The 17,975-nt window shown below is 40.1% G+C and overlaps 1 protein-coding gene across 7 annotated transcripts in view; it reads right to left on the reverse strand.

Moving 5' to 3' along the window:
- The window catches only part of TMCC1 (transmembrane and coiled-coil domain family 1), a 145,789-nt gene that overhangs the window by 62,375 nt on the left and 65,439 nt on the right, over positions 1-17,975 (reverse strand). For 5 of the 7 annotated variants that reach the window (XM_035338013.1, XM_035338011.1, XM_035338012.1 and 2 more), the window contains one exon: positions 14,619-14,863. The exons of 1 other annotated variant lie outside the window; for it this stretch is intronic. In XM_035338013.1, the coding sequence (XP_035193904.1) occupies positions 14,619-14,822 (204 nt within the window). In that variant the 5' untranslated portion in view covers positions 14,823-14,863. Of the gene's footprint in view, positions 1-14,618; positions 15,331-17,975 lie in introns of those variants that run through there. One more of the 7 variants, XM_035338009.1, reaches the window with a different exon arrangement.

Below are 17,975 nucleotides of genomic sequence, written 5' to 3' on the forward strand. Positions count from 1 at the left end.
GCTCGGCCCGGCCCTCCGAGGCCGCCGGAGCCGCGGCAGCTCCGGGCCGGCGCGGGGCCGGCGGGAGCCGAGGAAAGGGGGCCGGCTGAGGCAGACCCCCGGAGTTCAGTCCCCGCGGGGGAACGCGCTCACCGCAGCCCGTTAGGACCGCTACGAGCACCGCTTCCCTCGCCCCCCGCAGACAGGCCGGGCACGGCCGTTCTGCGCCTCGACAAGGGCGCCCTCGGGATCCTCCCTCAGCACCGGCCGCGGTCACTGGGCCCTGCCGGGGCGCAGCGGCAGCACGGCTCCCGGGGCCTCGGGACCGGCAGCAAGGACGTGCCCGTCAGCCGTCCGTGCCGCTCAGACGCGGGGCTGGGGCTCGGTGGATCGGCTCAGGCATCCAGCGGGGCGTTTGTAAAAGAAGGCGAAAACAGATAAGTACAACGAAGGCCTCGAGATGTCAGAAATAAGTCAATTTCTCACAAAGTCCTGTCCCAGCATTCTCAATTTTCAACTTCTTCGGATTTTATTTCCAGGCCTTTTTGTAATTGCCTTCTGCCTGAGATTTTGCTCGTCTCCTTCTATGCGTCCAGCTCAGAACTACGGTGTGCTCCTGTTCTGACACCCAACCATCCTCAGTGACGCTCCACACGGAGCTTGCACCTCACCACCAGCCCCTCGGGAACGTGCTCGTAGCAGCAACCTTCACACAATGATCCACCGAAGCAGTAACACAGTATTTAAAGAGAAAACACTAAGCATGTTTGAACAACAACAAAAAAAATGACACCTAAGAAATTAAAAAATCTACAGAACAAAAGCCAACAGGAATGTTTTCCTACTTCTTTTATATGCATTAAATAGATTTAAGAGGGTTAAAAAAAAAACATATTCTGTATCACCTACAACAGAAATATTTCCAGCATATGAACCATATCATACTGAAAGAAACTGAGTTGAATTGTGATTTATGTGATCTGAGATGGTTTTCAAGCTGTGGACTTTTGGAGATCCTTGAGTTGAAGATCTGATCTGAAGGAGAATAAGATATTCCTCTCTGTATTCTCAAACGCTCATATAGCCCCACGTTGTAGATAGACCGTAGTTTCAAGGGGAAGGAAACCCTGTCATGATGGCCAAAAGGATCCCACATCGTGACCCAGCCATAATAAATCAAGGGACCAGGATCCCACAGCAGGGCATGGCGTATATCTGGCTGGAGGTAGTTGCACACAGCATTCATACAAAATTACTCTTCACAGAATGCACTGGAGAAATACACCTAATTCCCGTGCATGGCAGCATATTCGTGCAGAAAAACAGAGGTGACTTAGGCCAGCATTTTTGCTTTATTAAGAAAAAATATTTTTAGCCTATTTTTAAAGTCATCAAATGACTTGGAGGGCAGTGGGCCAGGAAGGATTATGAGAAGGGTCAGTACAGTTCTCTACATAGACTTCAAAGGGAAAGTTAGAAAAAGATTAAACAGAGGTGTTTATTTTATAACTGTCATCCAAAATTAACATCTGAAGATGCATATTTCAGCACTGGAAACCCCTGCTGTTACATAAGAGCATTATTTGGTTGCATTGTCACTGTCAGTGGTAACTCAGAGGTTTCAAAATGCCTAACTGTGTCTATATAGAGGAACTGTTCACGGCCAGAACTTGAACTCCTTTTCAAAATGTTCACTTTTCCTGCAAATACATAGTATGTTACCCTGTTACCTGGTCTCAGTTTTACAATGATCCTTTAGAGCCAACAGCAAAGGATACTGACAGGACTAAAACACTAGAAAAACCTCCTCATGTTGGGGGAGCACATACCAGATGCTCAGGGGTCCTGCATCTAACAGCTGCATCATTCTCCACTCGCAACATGGTCAGTAATTCTTGCTCTTCAGTTTGACCACATTCAGAAGCCTTGGGCACGCCATTTAATTCTTAGTGTAGGAAACCTATACCACTTTGAACAGTCTCCAGGTCTGGAAAACTGCCACACACTGCTGGTAAAACCACCAGGTTTTTCAAGCATTCCCATGACAATATCCATCCATTGCTGAAAATCCTGAAACTCTCTCCATCTCTTATGGTCTATCCCTAGTGTTTCTGTATTTCATTTGGGAGCCCAGCAACCAGTGGGACGGCTTGTGAGGGAGACGCAGTTGAACATCCTGTAATACAGCACACAGGAGGAACTCCCTCCACAACGGCGTTACAAGCAGGCAGAAGCTGGCAGAGCAGGGCAGGCTGACCCATCCTGCCATTTCATCCACTGCACCTAAACTTTCCTGTTTCCATGCTGTCCCACAGTAAGTGTGGGTGGTTTGGGGTAACCACACTCCCACCCTCAGGGATCAGTGTCAAAAGTCCAAGTACTGTCCAGTACCTCCTCTGGCCATAGCTTTTGACGTACAGCATCTCCAGTTTGTTAATGGACACCCAGATCTCTTTTACCATCAGGCTTAGAGTCTGGACAAAATAAGGATATAGTAAGGGAAAGGAGCCAGCTGGCTGAAATTTAATCCACATCAGACAGATTGGAAGTGGTAGATTAGCAAAACTGATGATAGCAACATTCTCCTTTGCCTCTGTAACCAAGACCTTACATTCAGCATTTCCAAACAAATTTTTGTGATCTCCAGTCAATGAAAGTCTCCTACTCTTACATAGATAGAGATACTTGCGTTTTTTCATTAGTTTTGTTTCACAGGGCTATCACAAGTTTGTTGTTTTTTTTCCCCAATTTAACCTTCCTATAGCAATTCATTTCTCTTTCAATAGATTAATTTGTGAATTCTTGTATGTTCAGGGACATTAAACTCTTTACCCATTCAGAATAATCTCTCATGCTAGCACTTCCAAAGCTGTTTATTATTTATTACTTCCAAAGCCACAGAGTAATGAAGTAATGTAAAAAATCCTGAAATATCAAACCTCTGAACAGGTATTCTAAGCAGCTTACTGCATCAGAATTCCTGGTGGCACATTCCCAGCAGCAGCCTATACCACCTCATTTATAATGTCTGAACCATTTCATGGTGGACAGTACTAGTGATCGTGGAGATAAGGCTAAAGAAGTAATTCAGTAGTGTTGGAAACTCACTGATACCTTCTGTGAAAATAGCAGCTTACTACATACAATTCTTATGTCTATGCAGTCTTCTGCCCAGGCCTTCTGACCCTGTTCTCCAAATGTGCAAAAATATTGTTACTGCATTCAGATAGAAAAAATTAAGATTTTAGTAAAAAGCCACCAAAATTGATTTTCAAGTTTAAAGTGAACAAGTGCCTCAGCCTGATATCCCTTCACGAGGACATAAAGCACAATTAGAATGAGTTTATTTTTAGTACAAAGTATCTCATAACCACTTTTCTTTTAAAAATGCTCAGTAACCCTTGATTTTTTTTCAATATGCCTCTCATTTAGATCTACAACTTTTTACTTGCACTCCAAATTCAATTTTCAGTACTTTTTGTTGTTATTACCATTATATAGGGTTAGCTGAAATGTTATACCTGGAAGTCAGATCAATACTTTATAAACATCAACACGCGCCATCCCTGGCAGTGCTCAAGGATGGGACTTGGATGGGGCTTTGGGCAACCCGGGCTGGTGGGAGGTGTCCTGGCCCATGGCAGGGGTTGGAACTGGGTAGGCTTTGAGGTCCCTTCTGACCCGATCCATTCTATGGTTTTATGATTAAGTGATTAGGGAGGTATCTTACTTACAGCCTTTTAGGAAAGACTTGTTGGAGTAGCACACATGAGAGAAATTTTCTTACAGCAGAAAGCTTGGAAGAATCTCATGTATTCAAACATGCACATTTTCAGGATGAACCCACTGTATTTATGTATAATTCTAAATAAAATAAAGATACCTATACATGCTAAATTTGTTGCTGTCAGGCTATGACTTTCTGCATGCAACAGGGCATAAATTGCTTTAGGAATATAAAATCAGATTCAAGGTGTTTAAATAATTTTATTTTTAAAGCTAAACTCGTGTCATAATCATTTCTATTTAACAGTAAAACTAAGTATTTTCTGAAAAGACAACTATCAACCATTGCATGGAAAATACACACTATTTCCAAAAGCTGATTTAATAGTGCAAATCAATTCATTTTCAGCATGAATGAAGTTTATATACAGGTTTTCTGAAAAGTCATAGCTCCCTCTATTGAATAAAGTGATAAAGTGTTGATGCTATGCAAATGTTCTCCACAGACACTGAGGGAACCTCATGAATAGTTTTTTTTTTTTTTTTTTTAATTATTTATTTTTAAGATTCCACTCCTGCTTAAGAGATAACATGAGGGATGACACCCTGCACAGAGGAGAAATTTTATCTGCATTCTACCATATCATAAGAATATTTTTTCCTATAAAAGCCCTTCACATATAATGGTCACTAAAATACTCTGATATGAAGATGTCATTCCCATCTAAAGAAAATCTCAACACAAAAATAACCGAGTATACAGAAAATGTTGATGACTGAGCAGAAAATAGAAACCTACTACCCTTATACTTCGGTGTCGTGGCCATTAGGTGATGCTTTTTCCACTAGTTTCTTTGCTTTACTCACAAAGTACAAAACTGCTAATTCAGGCTTCCTTGTCCACTTCATTGTGGGCTGTCTTACTTTGGCTAAGACACATGTCCTGCACACATTCAGTACTGACCAAAACTGGGACATGTACATAATATTGCTTGGATTTTTCTTTTTTTTTTTTTTTAAATCTGGAAGTCAAAATCACTTCAAGTTAAAAGAAAAAGTCCAAGTTCTGACTAAGTATCAACTTTACACTGAAACTGAACCGAGTTTAATTCCTTACTGTGAACCAGAAGTTCTTACTGTGAAGTTCAGAAACACTGTTGGCAATATACGTTGTAAACTCATGCTGCAAAGCATAAGTAGGAGTTAACCAGCTCTTGTGATCCAACTCTTCTGCAAGCAGATTACCGAACCCATCTTCCTGCAAAACTAGAAGTCTAAAAACCCAGAGAATGGATCTAAACTCTGTCAAGACAAAAATCAGCAACTCTGTGTCACAGCAGCAATCTGTCACAAATGGAGATCAGCATGTCAAACTCTTCAATTATCAATCCTTTCATAAAGAGATTTTCACAGTCAAGTTACGACAGCATGCTCTAGACTCAGACCTGGCCCTAGCACTGACATACAGAAAAGCTTCAGGAAAGAGTCACACGCCTGTCTCAACTACATTTTTGCAAACATCTCTCTAAGCTCATGAGCTGACGATCCTGCCACTTGCACACACCACCTTTTAAGGAAGTGTTCACGCTTTATGGAAATGAGTGGAAAGTCATTCATTTTTTTTCCTGCTTTCTGTACTTCTTTTCTTTTAGGGAATTTGGTATGCATTAAATCGAACTTTAGTTGCCAAACCATACAACTTACTAACAGTTTTATTTCTACTGCAATTACTACAGATTAGAATTATACTGTATCAGCGGTAGAATCAATCCAAGTCAGACTTTGCCCTTTAGACAAGGTAAGGCTGATGACTATAATAACCTGGTGCCATGGAATAAATTGTGGTTTTCTTTTAAGTGATGCGATAGTGCAAGTCCTATTTAACAGTGTAGTAATCGTCTTCATAAATGCCTCACGGAATTTTGAGACGTTCTTACCTACTGTGGTCAGGTGTCTTTTCACAACTTTTTGATCCAAGACAGCTGAAAACAAAAGGCGCGCCAAGATTTGGAGCCCATACCTCAGACCTTTTGAGGAATTTTACAAGACCTCAAACTATACTAGCAAAAAATTTAAACAGACTGAAAAGGTCAGCTATTGTGTATCTGTGGTACACTTGTAGCAAGCAGCTGAAATGGGTTGGTATCAGTACTTTACACAATTACACAACACATAAATATGTATCGACACAGTTTATATGTACTGTTGCAGACACTGTCTACCAGGCTCCCAGCTTAGACTGCCCACATCCACAAAACTTACATTACTATGGCTATTTCATGTGTTTGCGGAGTAAGAGTTTCACCAGGATGACATAACTGTAAGCTAAGAGTATGATAACATCTGTAATTACAATTCCACTAAATTTCTTGTTGTGTAAACATGCCTTGCAAAGAACACTTTTCCTGTTTTTTTTTGCACCCTGGACTGTCAAGAGCAAGGAGCTTCCCTGGCACCTGTGGATGCAGGCTTCTGGACTGCTAAGGGAAGGAAAGTCTCCCTAACTCAAAAACGTCAGTGGACCTTAAAAACAAACAAACAAAAAAAATGAAGACAAAAAACTAGGCATAAGAATCGTGTCTACAATTGAGCTAAAAAAAAAAAAAACAAAGCAACACAAACCTATCTTTCACAAATTGGACATAGAAAAGTACTTCAAGTTGGAAATGGAAGAAAAAAATAGGACTGGAAAAATTCAAAATTAATAGCATATACAAACACATTGCAAAAGATAGGTTTGAAAGGAAAATTTAGAACTGAGGATCTACAGCTTTCCTCCATGACCCCAAGAGAAAAAAAAAAATAAAAAAATGAAGAAAACTACAGATAGCTGCCACTTTTTAAAATCACAGGCAACAATCATAAATAACCCAGTAACACTGTGCAGTATAGGTAAAAATCACTGTATGTAGTCAATCAGGATGTACACAGAGCTGCACACCAATGAAGAAAGAGAAAGGTGTGTGTGAAAGCATACATATTAAAAAAGTACCCAAAGTGTATCCGACCTGAACATCAAATACCTAGTGGCAAAGGGCTCCAAATGTTGCCATCTCGATGCAATACCCACTGCCAGAATGAGACTGCCAACTGTAGGACCCAGAGGAGCAATGAAGAGGGAGCACAACCCAAGGAGGAGGCTTATAAACTAAGAAATACATATATATAACAATTGTAACAGCATTATTTTTATTTGTCCTGTAAGAAATCTGGATTAAAAATGATTAAACTCTTAACATCTCAATTATACTAAAATCAAATTTTTGGCTGTCCTAGCATATTAGTAAGTTTCCTCTTTGCCTATAAACAGGACTTTGAGTGTAACACCACTCTGGTGCTTCACAAAAGTTACTGCTACCAGGCAGGGAAATGCAGCGCCTGGTACCGCATGGTCTTTTAAAGCAAGTAATCAACTGAAGACTCATTCTAAGCTTGTGAAACAATCCTCAGCCTGCTCTTGACCTATCACTCTGCAATTAAGCCATTACAGTGTCCTGTTGGTATCTTATCTTGTTGCGAGATGCAACAAAAATGCAGTCCTATCCCTGAAAAAAGCCTCAGTATTGACTTGTGGCTTTTCTGCTGGGGAAGGAGGAAAAAAGCAGCCACTGTCACGGGGGCTCGGACTACATTAGTCACGCTTTCATATGCTGCACAAAGCTGTTGAATCTTCCAGAAGCCCAGTCCTGTACCTCCAGGTGTTTGCAGTACTAGCTTTAAGAGAGAATAAATTACTGAGGAAGTACTATCTTATGTACTATTTCCAGAAGGGCTTGTGACTAACCTCATCCATTTATATGACAAACATTATTTTCATTATAAAATCAGTGCTTCAGGGGAAAGCAACAGAATGTTTCACTCTGGATCCGTTATGATAAAATTCCAAAAACGTTTACCACCTACCCATGTTGAATGAGAGAGCAAACATTAAGTATGAAGTTAAGAATACTACTTATTATTTTGGGAAATGGGCTAAGACTAAGTCATCTTTTACACATCTCAGACATTGTTAACATCCACAGTAACTTTTCCACCCAGCTTTAATGATATAAAAAAATTCAATCTTCTGCCTTTTAAAAGGTGGTTGTCCCATGAGTATTACATTGCATTTAGGACAAATGAGTTTGTGAAAAAGGTTTCTGGCAGACAAATCACTGCTTGAAAAGACTACTTACAGTCAGACTGAAACTGTTCATGAAGTCTCCTACACCTCGGCTACGTACACTGAAACGGCGGCTCAGCTGAATATGCTACCTTGTTTGCATTAACACAATTAATAAATCAGCACCAGTACTTGAAAAGGGTCATTAGAGAGTAACAAAGAAAAGTGACCTTACTGTTAGTAGGTTTTCATTTGACACTCACAAGGTCAATACTATCACTGGAAAACATTGAGGAGCCTACAAACTAAGAACTGGAAATTGTTATTGCAGAAGCACATGCAGACATTTTTATTTTTAAACTACGGCTAGTAACAGAATATAGATTTAGTTTGAAAAACAATATCTAAAGATATTTGAAATATTTACAAAAACTGATTACCAAAACAGAAAACAGGATGAGGACACAAAGTTCCATGAGAACACAGCAGAACTAAGTGAATGGCGCCTTGGAAAGCTGCCATATGGGTATCTCACTAAAGGAATGCAAATTAAAGTGCTGGCACGAGCACTGACAACCTTTGAAGTTGCTGGTTTCAGGGTGTACTTCATTTTATATCTTCTGCAATTCCTCTCAAGCAAAACTGAGAAAAAGTTCAGTGATCTTAATACCTAATAACCAGCAGTCTTCTCTGGGACTCTGATACAGTTAAGGTGGGCAGGGACCTCTGGGTACCCCCTGGTCCTCCCCGGCCCCAGCAAGGCCACCCTGAGAAGGGTGCCTAGGCCCTCGTCCAGGGGGCTTCTGAAGATCTCCAAAGAGGGAGAGCCCACAGCTTCTCCAGGTGACCTGACCCACTGCTTCATCACCCACACCAGGAAAAGGTCTTTCCTGATGTTCCGAGGGATCCTCCTGAGCTCCAGTTTGTGCCGACTGCCTCTTGTCTTGGTGCCAAATACCACTGAGAAGAGCCTGGCTGTCCTCCTTGTGCCCTGCCTTCAGGTGATAATGGGCATAGATGAGATCCCCCTGAGCCTCGTCTTCTCTGGGCTGGGCAGTCCCGGCTTTCTCAGCACTTCCTCACATGTGAGGTACTACAGACCCTTCACCACCTTTGGAGCCCTTTGACAGACTCTCCAGTATGCCCACGTCTCTCTTGTCCTGGGGAGCCCAGAACTGGACCCAACACTCCCGCTGTGGTCTCACCAGTGCTGAGCAGAGGGGCAGGATCACATCCCTCGACCTGCTGCTGATACTTTGCCTGACGCAGCCCAGGATAACACAAGCCTTCTTTGCGGCAAGGACACACTGCTGCCCCAGGTTCACCTTGGTGTCTGCCAGGATCCCCAGGTCCTTGTCTGCAGAGCTGCTTTCCAGCTGCTCAGACCCCAGGGTATCATTTCAATTTAAGGAGATCGAGTATTACATTTTCATTATTGGTTCAACCTTTTTTGCCATTACTTCTGTAATCATGAGGCAAGGAAACCGTAACCTGGAAGAGTTCAGGCCTATAGAGACAAAATCTGTAAATTCCACTGAGCAATTTGATGCTAAATGAAGTCAGGTCAGTCTATCTTCCTAACAATACCAGAATGTATCAGTTAAGGACTTCCACCATTCCAAAACAATTCACTGTATAGAAAACCTTACTTCCAGAATGAATAAACTGACCTCACTATCTTTCCCTAACACCAATGCTTTAAGAAGACAAGCACTCCCATATAAGGATCTCAGTGGTTAGAACACGAACTGTGCTGCACATTTTTAAGAATTTCTATTTCAATAAGATAGGGTTTTTTGTTTTGCTTTTTTCCCATAACCCTAGCAATGTCAAAAGGCTTCATTATTTACGTTTGCATGTCTAGAGAAGAATGTTTCTACAAGTGTATAGGTCTCTTAGACTTCTTCAATTAAAGAGAATAAAATTTCCTCCACTTTTCTCTTAAGTAATTTTAACCTCTTAATAATTTTGTTCCTCTGATACTCCTCCCACATCCCATGGCTACCTATTTGATCATCTACAGGCTGTTTACTATACTTCTGCTACACACACTGTTCATTAAACCTAACAAAAAGATGACTGGTAAAATATATTTGTTATCCAGATACAGTGTCAACATTTCAAACATTAAACAGGAAGAGAGAACTCACCAAGGGTGGAAGGGCAGGGATGCAGATGAACTGGATGCTACTACTTCACCAGTGTTCTGAGGGAAAGACCTGCTCAGCTCTAAACAGCACCATCTGCATGAAGGCCACTCAGCAGTGCACGTATAGTTGTCATCTGAAAGTGCCCAAAGTACTTCTACTCCTACCAAAATTATGGTAGAACTTGGTAAAATTTGCCTTTGTTGTTGATTGTTCACTCCCATATGTTTTTCTGCTAGCTGCAGAACTAAGCAGATGAAGAACATCATTCAGAAATCCCTGTCTCTCTCAAAGCAAGTATCACCCTTCAGGCAGCAAGAGCCAGAACCAGTTTCAAGGACGTTGGGTGCACAATACAACGGCTGAGCATTGTCTTCACCTTCATGACACTGATAAGGCTCAAGTGGACACAATTTCTCACCAAACTACTACTACTACTTCTATATCTCTGGAACCTGAATATCGTCCTGTTTGTTCATGTCATGGTCACGTAACTTGTTACCAACAAAAAGCTCTGAAAGTACTGTGAAACAAGACGACACCCATGCAATCTCAATCATTTCCAATCCACCAAAACCCTGATTTCTCAGCTCAATGGGCTGAGAACCTTTACAAGAAGATTTATGCAAAAATATTTAAATTCACAGTGCTTGAAATACAAGACCAAATGAAGTGTCTCAGTAAGACTTTAATTATTACATTATTTTCCATGCCATGACAGTCCCATTTCTCATTTTCTTTACAAAGCCTGACAACAAGCAGCAGGATTATTATGCATGCAAATGTATGCAAATGAGGTGTCCAAACAAATCCAATCCTTGTTTTTGGGATAACATTTTGCCCTTCTATTTCAACAAATATCAAAAGAACAGAGAACACTGAGCTAAAAATACTTTGTGTGGAGAGGATTACCAAGAATTTACTTTCCCTTATGCCACAAGCATTCAGTGTCCTTAATTCCCACTGGGAGCAGGGGATCTCAGCATCACACAGGATTGGGCTCATCCAGTACTCATTCTGGAGATCCGTGTAAACATGAGTTAACACAAGAGCAATCTATTTGCAAACAAAGTTAAAATACTTTTTAAGGTTTATCTGAAATAAATCTCTGATTTATTCTCTATCAGACTATCCCAACTCTTGATAAAAACCTGAACAGCTGCCCCAGACTTAACCTTGTTCTTCTTGGAAACTAGTGCTGCAAAGATACAGAACAGGTTTTATTATGCTTTTGTTTGCATGGTAAGAGAATCTCTTCTAAATTACATCAAAATACTACAAAGGCAATTGAACTGCCTGTTCAGTTCAAGCAACAGTGATAATACAATAAATGCTTCAGTCTGACCTGATAACCCAAGGAACTTGCTACCTCACTGAGTCCTGACTGTGTTCAAGGGGACATATTTGCACAGCAAATAAGCAATACTCTTCTCTCCAAAACTTTGCAGTATCCACACACATTAAGTGTGGGGCGATAAAAAATGACACAAACCAACCAACCAAAAAACATTTTGGGTTAATAAAAACAATACTTTGAGGAGATTAACCTCCTAAGCTTCCTGGTAATGTATTTAGTGTAGGGGATGTGATAAGGTTATAAGCATGAAAAGGAAAGTATAGGTGTATATAATCAGGAGGCAGCTGAAAGCTGACCCTGCCACAGGAAATAAATAGACTGGAGAAAGAGGAAGCTCCTGGAACAGAAAGAATGAAGCCTAACAAGGAATCCGTGGCACTCCGAAATAAAATAATAAAAAAAATAACCATATTTTTTCAGAATGTGTTAGGAAGCAATCCAAATTACAGCAGAAGTGGAGGACTCCAGCTCAGGAGGACGAGGTACTGAGTCCCAAAGCAGCATGTGTGCTCTGGATCATGGGACAGAGAGGATATCCTGAAGTGCACTAACTTCCTTCCCACAGCTTTCCTCAGCCTTGCATCAAAAGGTCCTCACACTGCACGCACTTACCATAGAGATAAAGGAAAACGTGAACATTGCCAAAACAGCTGAACACCTGTTGAACAGAGATTGCAGCTGCCACTTTCGTGCAATAGTGGTTTATAAGCAAGCAAACTATATTTAAAAACACCAAGTACATCAGATTTTCCTATTTGATTTACCAAAGATTTTTAGAAGATTAATCCATTCAGCCAATGATGACACTTGTTCTTCTGAAAAACCTTACGGTCTGTCACAGTCCAGGGACCGTGCTCCAGATGCAGTGCAGAAATGTTAGTTTGTTGCTCCAAGAGTCTCACCATCAGACCCCTTTTCTCCCCAATATTTCCATCAGTTTGTTATCACAAAGGAAAACCCCCTAGGACAAAACCTAAATTTGGATCAGTTCAGGCATGAACGCTACACAAAGGTTCTCCAATATCAGGCAAAGGTGTATTTACCCAAAGCAAGGCAGCTTTTCCTTGCTTATTACTTTAGACCTGTAGAATACATCATCTTCATTGACCACCAGAAAAATACTAAAAATAAGCTGGTAATTCATTAACCTCTACAGAGGCACATCTGGTTATGGAGATCTCTCAGAAATTTACTGCCCAGAGCAGTCTTTTTCCTCACATGCATTTAATGTCTTTCAGACTTTATTCCCCTCCTTTCTCTTTTTAACTAAGAAGAGAAAGCCTCAGAAGTTCCTTTTCTTCAAGTCATAGGGCATAGTGGCTGAGGACATGGCAAACAGCAGTGAGAATCACTCCAACATCCACCTCCTTGTGAATTCGACTCCTTGGTTAGGTAGCAGATGAGCTACTGTTCCCAGAAAATGCTTCTCAGTATGACATACTGCTCAATCAGAAGAGCAGTTCCTACAGCTGTTTCTCAGGAATCAAAGGCCCTATCTGTCAAAAATCAACCCTAAGTTTGTTCTTAAGCATAGCAGGTGTTATAGCAGAATACAGTTAACATCAGATTAAAAGCTTTCATTTTTCCAGTCACCCCTGCTATATGGCCCAATTCATCCAGGCCACTGGTTTCTAAACTTTGTGCACCCCGTCACTAAAACATTTTGAGCACAGACGATGGATACACATGTATTTATAAATTCTACACATTTCCCATTGTACAAATATATTAAGTATATTATAAAACACACCTAGAAATAGAAATTAAAAAGGGATGAGAAAAACACTATTTAAAAAAAATATTTAATAGTACAAAAGTTTTATTTTTACAACCCAACCCACACTCCACATTACAGTCCACTGGTCTAGGTGAAGGTGTTAGTATTTCATCAGATCAGTTGAAAGAGCTGGGAGAAAGGACATATGACTCTAGGTGTTTTCCCAGGCATGTGATCTTGCCTACTGAATATTCTCAGGCCTGTTCAATTTCCCCGCTCATGAAGTAAGAGAGGTACCTACAGTTTTAAACCTGCAAACCAAAGACCAGCTGTCATGCTTCGTAGACACAAATTGCTGGATTTGGGTACAAACTTGGGAAGTTATTGTCTTTCCCCAAAATTAATCTGAAACAAAGATTACGAGCTCACTCAACACAAAAGAGAGCCAGTAAGCAAACAAAATTGAAGCTAATAAGAGGGCTCTTTTTGACATGGTTCAATTGCAAACTTAGCCCATCCTAGGAGAGTGTATGCTTTTCCCAATTATTACTATATCTATTATTTTAATTTCTGGCAGGAACAAAAACATCAAGTAGAGGCAGACTCTCTCAATGCTCCTTTCAAGACGAATCTTTACTCAGTTGATAGATCACAATGATAAATCAGAATGTTTAATGTCTTTCAAGATTCATCTCTGTCAAAAAAAATCATAGGAGATGAAGCAGCTAAGGGATGGCATTTTCTGAACTTATAGTTTATGATGTTGCTATTGTGAACTGATTCTGCATCTGCTTTGCTTTATTCTCTTTATCATTCTTTAATAAAGAACTTATGAACCAGAAATCCATTTCACAGTTCCTCCTAGCTTTAAGAGCACATCAACTAAATTAGTCTGGGAAAGAAGAGATGTTAAGACAAACAGTACTTCTTGATATCATCAATAAACTGATACACATAGCTTCTCAAGAATATGTCACAGAATGCAGACTCTCCTTTCAGAGAAGGATTTTCTGCACACATTAGACAAACTAAAAATGACAGCAGTGATCGCATCATAGCACAGTAGCCAGGTTGATCTAAATCAGATTCAGCCGGCCAGGCACTGTTGCTTGGATGCATGCTGCGGTCAGCATTCCCAGAGCATCTCAACAGCCTAAATGATCCACAGCTCCATTCGCTCAAACTGGATTTCCTCACTTTTATAAAATACACAATATAACAAGAAGGGAAGAAAAGAGACATACAAGTACAACTTTTTGTTGCAGGAAATAAGTAACAGCTGCTAACAAGGACTAATCTGGCTGCTGCTCTTCCCAACATCCTTTGCTTGATGGTGATGCACCATCTGATCAACTTAACATGCTTCAAAAGTAATTCTTATTTCAGCGATCAATTACATATCAAATAAGCCACCTGCCATGTGAGAAAATGACTAATGCATCTTTTAAGCTTTTTGCTTCATCACATAAGATTTTGAACACAGTAGCATTAGCATTTGCTGAAAAACTTGCTTTTAAAAACAAGATTCAGAAGTCTTAAGAAAACATACAAGGAGATGATAAAGACCAAAGGTAAATCTGAGTAACTTACTGCTGCTGCTGTGGCCTCCTCTCCACCTACATAGAGGGAAGAAGCAATCTCCATCACAGACAAGTTCGTGGGAGCATCTGTAGTAGATGATGATCTGGGCCGACCTGATTGAATCTCTTGGGCAGACCTCCTGTTGATCTGTGGACTTCCTTTTGGAGGGTCCGTCTTGCCCCGCCTGCTGTGCAGGCTTGTCCCTCTCTTCATTTTAGGTGGCACTCTGATCTGCTGAAGCACTCGGTTCAGAGCTGTGGGGTGGGTGGAGACACCATCAATTTCAGCACAGGAGCTTTGGCTTTCCAAATCCACGTCAGCCTCCAGATCAGCCTGAGCTTGCTGAACATCATGTGGAGAAACAGACGACCTCCTGCGCTGATGCTGGAAAAGGTGCTTCAAGCCTTGACCAATCACATTAATGTTCTCCAAAGCATTATGGGTTATTTTGGATAATTTTTGCTCTGATTCATGCTGTTTTTTAGTCTCTTGATCTTGGGATTTGCCTCCAGGATCAGGGTCATCACAGAACTGTTCACTGCCAGAGGGCTCCATTGATGACACCCAACAGGTTTATTTGACTATTCATACATAAATATGTCCCCTGTCTTTAAAAGGCTTGTGTTTGTTTTAAAAATGCCAAGATTGTCAACCAATTAGGTGTGCAATTGCTTCAAGAGTGACTACACATGCAGCTGTGCCACGGTGATCTCATGCTTATCTAATGTTAAACAAAAGAGCCATTATTATAAATCCATGCAGAAAGTAGTGGGTTAAAAAATCCAACATACAAAACATGCCACTAACAAAACAAAATTTATCAGTTTTCCAAGCATTCCTCAATCCTCGTATTAGTTGCATCTAGGCTGTATGCAGAAGCCAAAGCTTGTATGAGACAACTCATTTATTGCCTAAGGGAAGAAAGAAGCACAGCACAAAGGGAAGCAAGAAAGGTTAAAAAAAAAAAAAAGGCTGTTCAAAAGGGGGGAAAGAAGCAAGGAGTAACCAGTAGGGTTTTTTTGTTTGTTTGTTTGTTAAGAACAAAGCCCATAATATCTAACAGAACATGAGGTTAAACATCTCTATAGAGCATGTTAGTCTCTTCGCCAGAATTAATTTTGATCCTTACCAAAGATCTGATCTTTCATGCTTCAAATGTAATGTGTCTGCTCTGCCTGCCTGATTTTCCTGAAGAGTGCCTAACTTGACTATACTTTGTATATACAAGAAAACAGTTATGCATCTCCAAGCAGTAAGAAATGCCTTATTATGGCCAGCATCTACTGATGGCACTGGAAACTAGATATGAAAGTTTGTCTTCATGAAAGTGAAATGACTTCAATTGGCATAGTCTCGTTCAAAATTCTCAGAGAAAACAAAAATGTCTTAAAAAGTAGATTAAGTAACCCATCTGAACGGGGGGAGGGAGCAGCACCATGCATGTGTAGCTCAGCCTCTGACACAGGAAAAACAACAGCTTTTCTCCAAAAGATCTCAACCTCGCCTCTCATATCAGCTGGGTTTTGACAGCAGTTGGTTATACTACATTGCAACTGAGAACTTACATAGCAACACACTACTGGAGAAGTACAGCAAAGGAATGAGGAAGGAAGGAAGGACGCAGTATCTGAAAGAGTTTCACAACAGCACCATGAGATCACATGCTCGGAAACTGATCATTGTTTTCTTGAAGGAAAATGCTTTGATTAGGTTTCTATAAATATAGAAACCAGACTAGAGAGGTCTACCTCAATCTTGGCAAAAGGCAGTCTGTGCTTTAAAAACCATTTTATTTGAAATGCAACGTCTTTAGGATTTGAGAGCATTCATTTTTAACTTAAAACAGCTGCAGAAACATAGTACATTGAAGTTACAATCAAGAGAGCTCTCGATTGTGTGCATCTGAAACCTGACACAATGGGTTACAGATATTCCAACTGCTTTCCAAACTGGCATCCAAAAATATCAAAAGAGTTGCCTCACACTCCCATTTTTTTAAAAATGTCATTGCTATAAGCTGGAGGCAAGATGAAATTCAGTACTTATGGAAAGCATAACACTAAAATCATACTGTATTTTAGCTGAGTACTTTGAAAACATAATCATTGAAATAAAATATATTGCCAGTTTAATCAATGACCCACTAAATGCAAAGTAATAAACCACATCCCACAAAAAGTATCTACCCATACTCACGCAGAACATATGGCAAAATCAAACCAATTATTATTTTAAACATACTCAAAACTTCCTTGAAATGCCTTTATCATTACCCTTGGACTTTTGAGCTCTATCTTTATTTCTTAACATTGCTTTTACTTTTTTTCTAATTAAACAGTTTCTCAGAAACCTGAATTGCAGGTTCCTACTCAATTTACATTTTGAGGGGAAAAAAAGGCAAAACTCAATTTTCCTTTTCATCCAAAAGACAAAAACAGTTCAATGAAAAAACCTTATTGGTTAAAAACCAAGAGTCCCAACATTATTTGGAATGTAAAATACGAACTTGACAGTTGACCCATAACTGCCTTTTTCATTTTAACTAATTCCCTCAGCATTCACTTTTCAGTCAGGACTCAACGAAGAGCTATAGTTCAGAACAAAAATGCCTAATATATTCCCTAACCAGCTTCCCTAAAGATAGTAAAGATTCCCTAATCTTTACTACCTACTTCGTGTTGTCTATCCAAATTACCGATGATGATAATGTTGATCTAAAATAACATCATTTCAGTCTAACTAGAGTTCCAGGCATTCATTATCTGCTGGAATCCACTAGCTGCTTAAATTAGTCCTGCTTCAATTTACAAACTCACCTGAAACAAATCAGCCTAGTTAATTCATAAACAAGTCACTACTATGATTGCATATGCTGTGACTGATTTCTGAAATTACACTGACGTGTCTTTAAAATGTTCCTACAGGAGCCTTGCGGTCATCTGTCCATCTTTCCATATGATAAATCTGTTACGAGCCTGATAAGAACTTTTCAAACCACACTCTGTGTATGAAGATACTTAAAACCACTTATTTGTACTAGGATCTAGTTTTGCAGAAAAATATTTGCTTTACTCATGAACTGTGAATCAGCAGAATAGATTAGCTCATTTATTTATATTAACCACTAGGATTCAAGTTTTGTGCTTGCTTTTTCCACTTATAAAAGCCTTTATATTCTCTGTTTGAGGAAGGAAACGGAGAGCCTTATAGCGTGAAGCTCAGGAATATACATTTCTGATTCGTATGAGAACACAGCATATCAAGGACAAAATTATTAATTCTATATATACAGTCACACTGAGCAGATGTTATAACATTACCACCTCCTAGAACATGCTCATACAGACCTTCATTTGTGCAATTATT

The sequence above is a fragment of the Oxyura jamaicensis genome, chromosome 12 (genome assembly GCF_011077185.1).
Source record: "Oxyura jamaicensis isolate SHBP4307 breed ruddy duck chromosome 12, BPBGC_Ojam_1.0, whole genome shotgun sequence".
In the NCBI taxonomy this organism is placed as follows: domain Eukaryota; kingdom Metazoa; phylum Chordata; class Aves; order Anseriformes; family Anatidae; genus Oxyura; species Oxyura jamaicensis.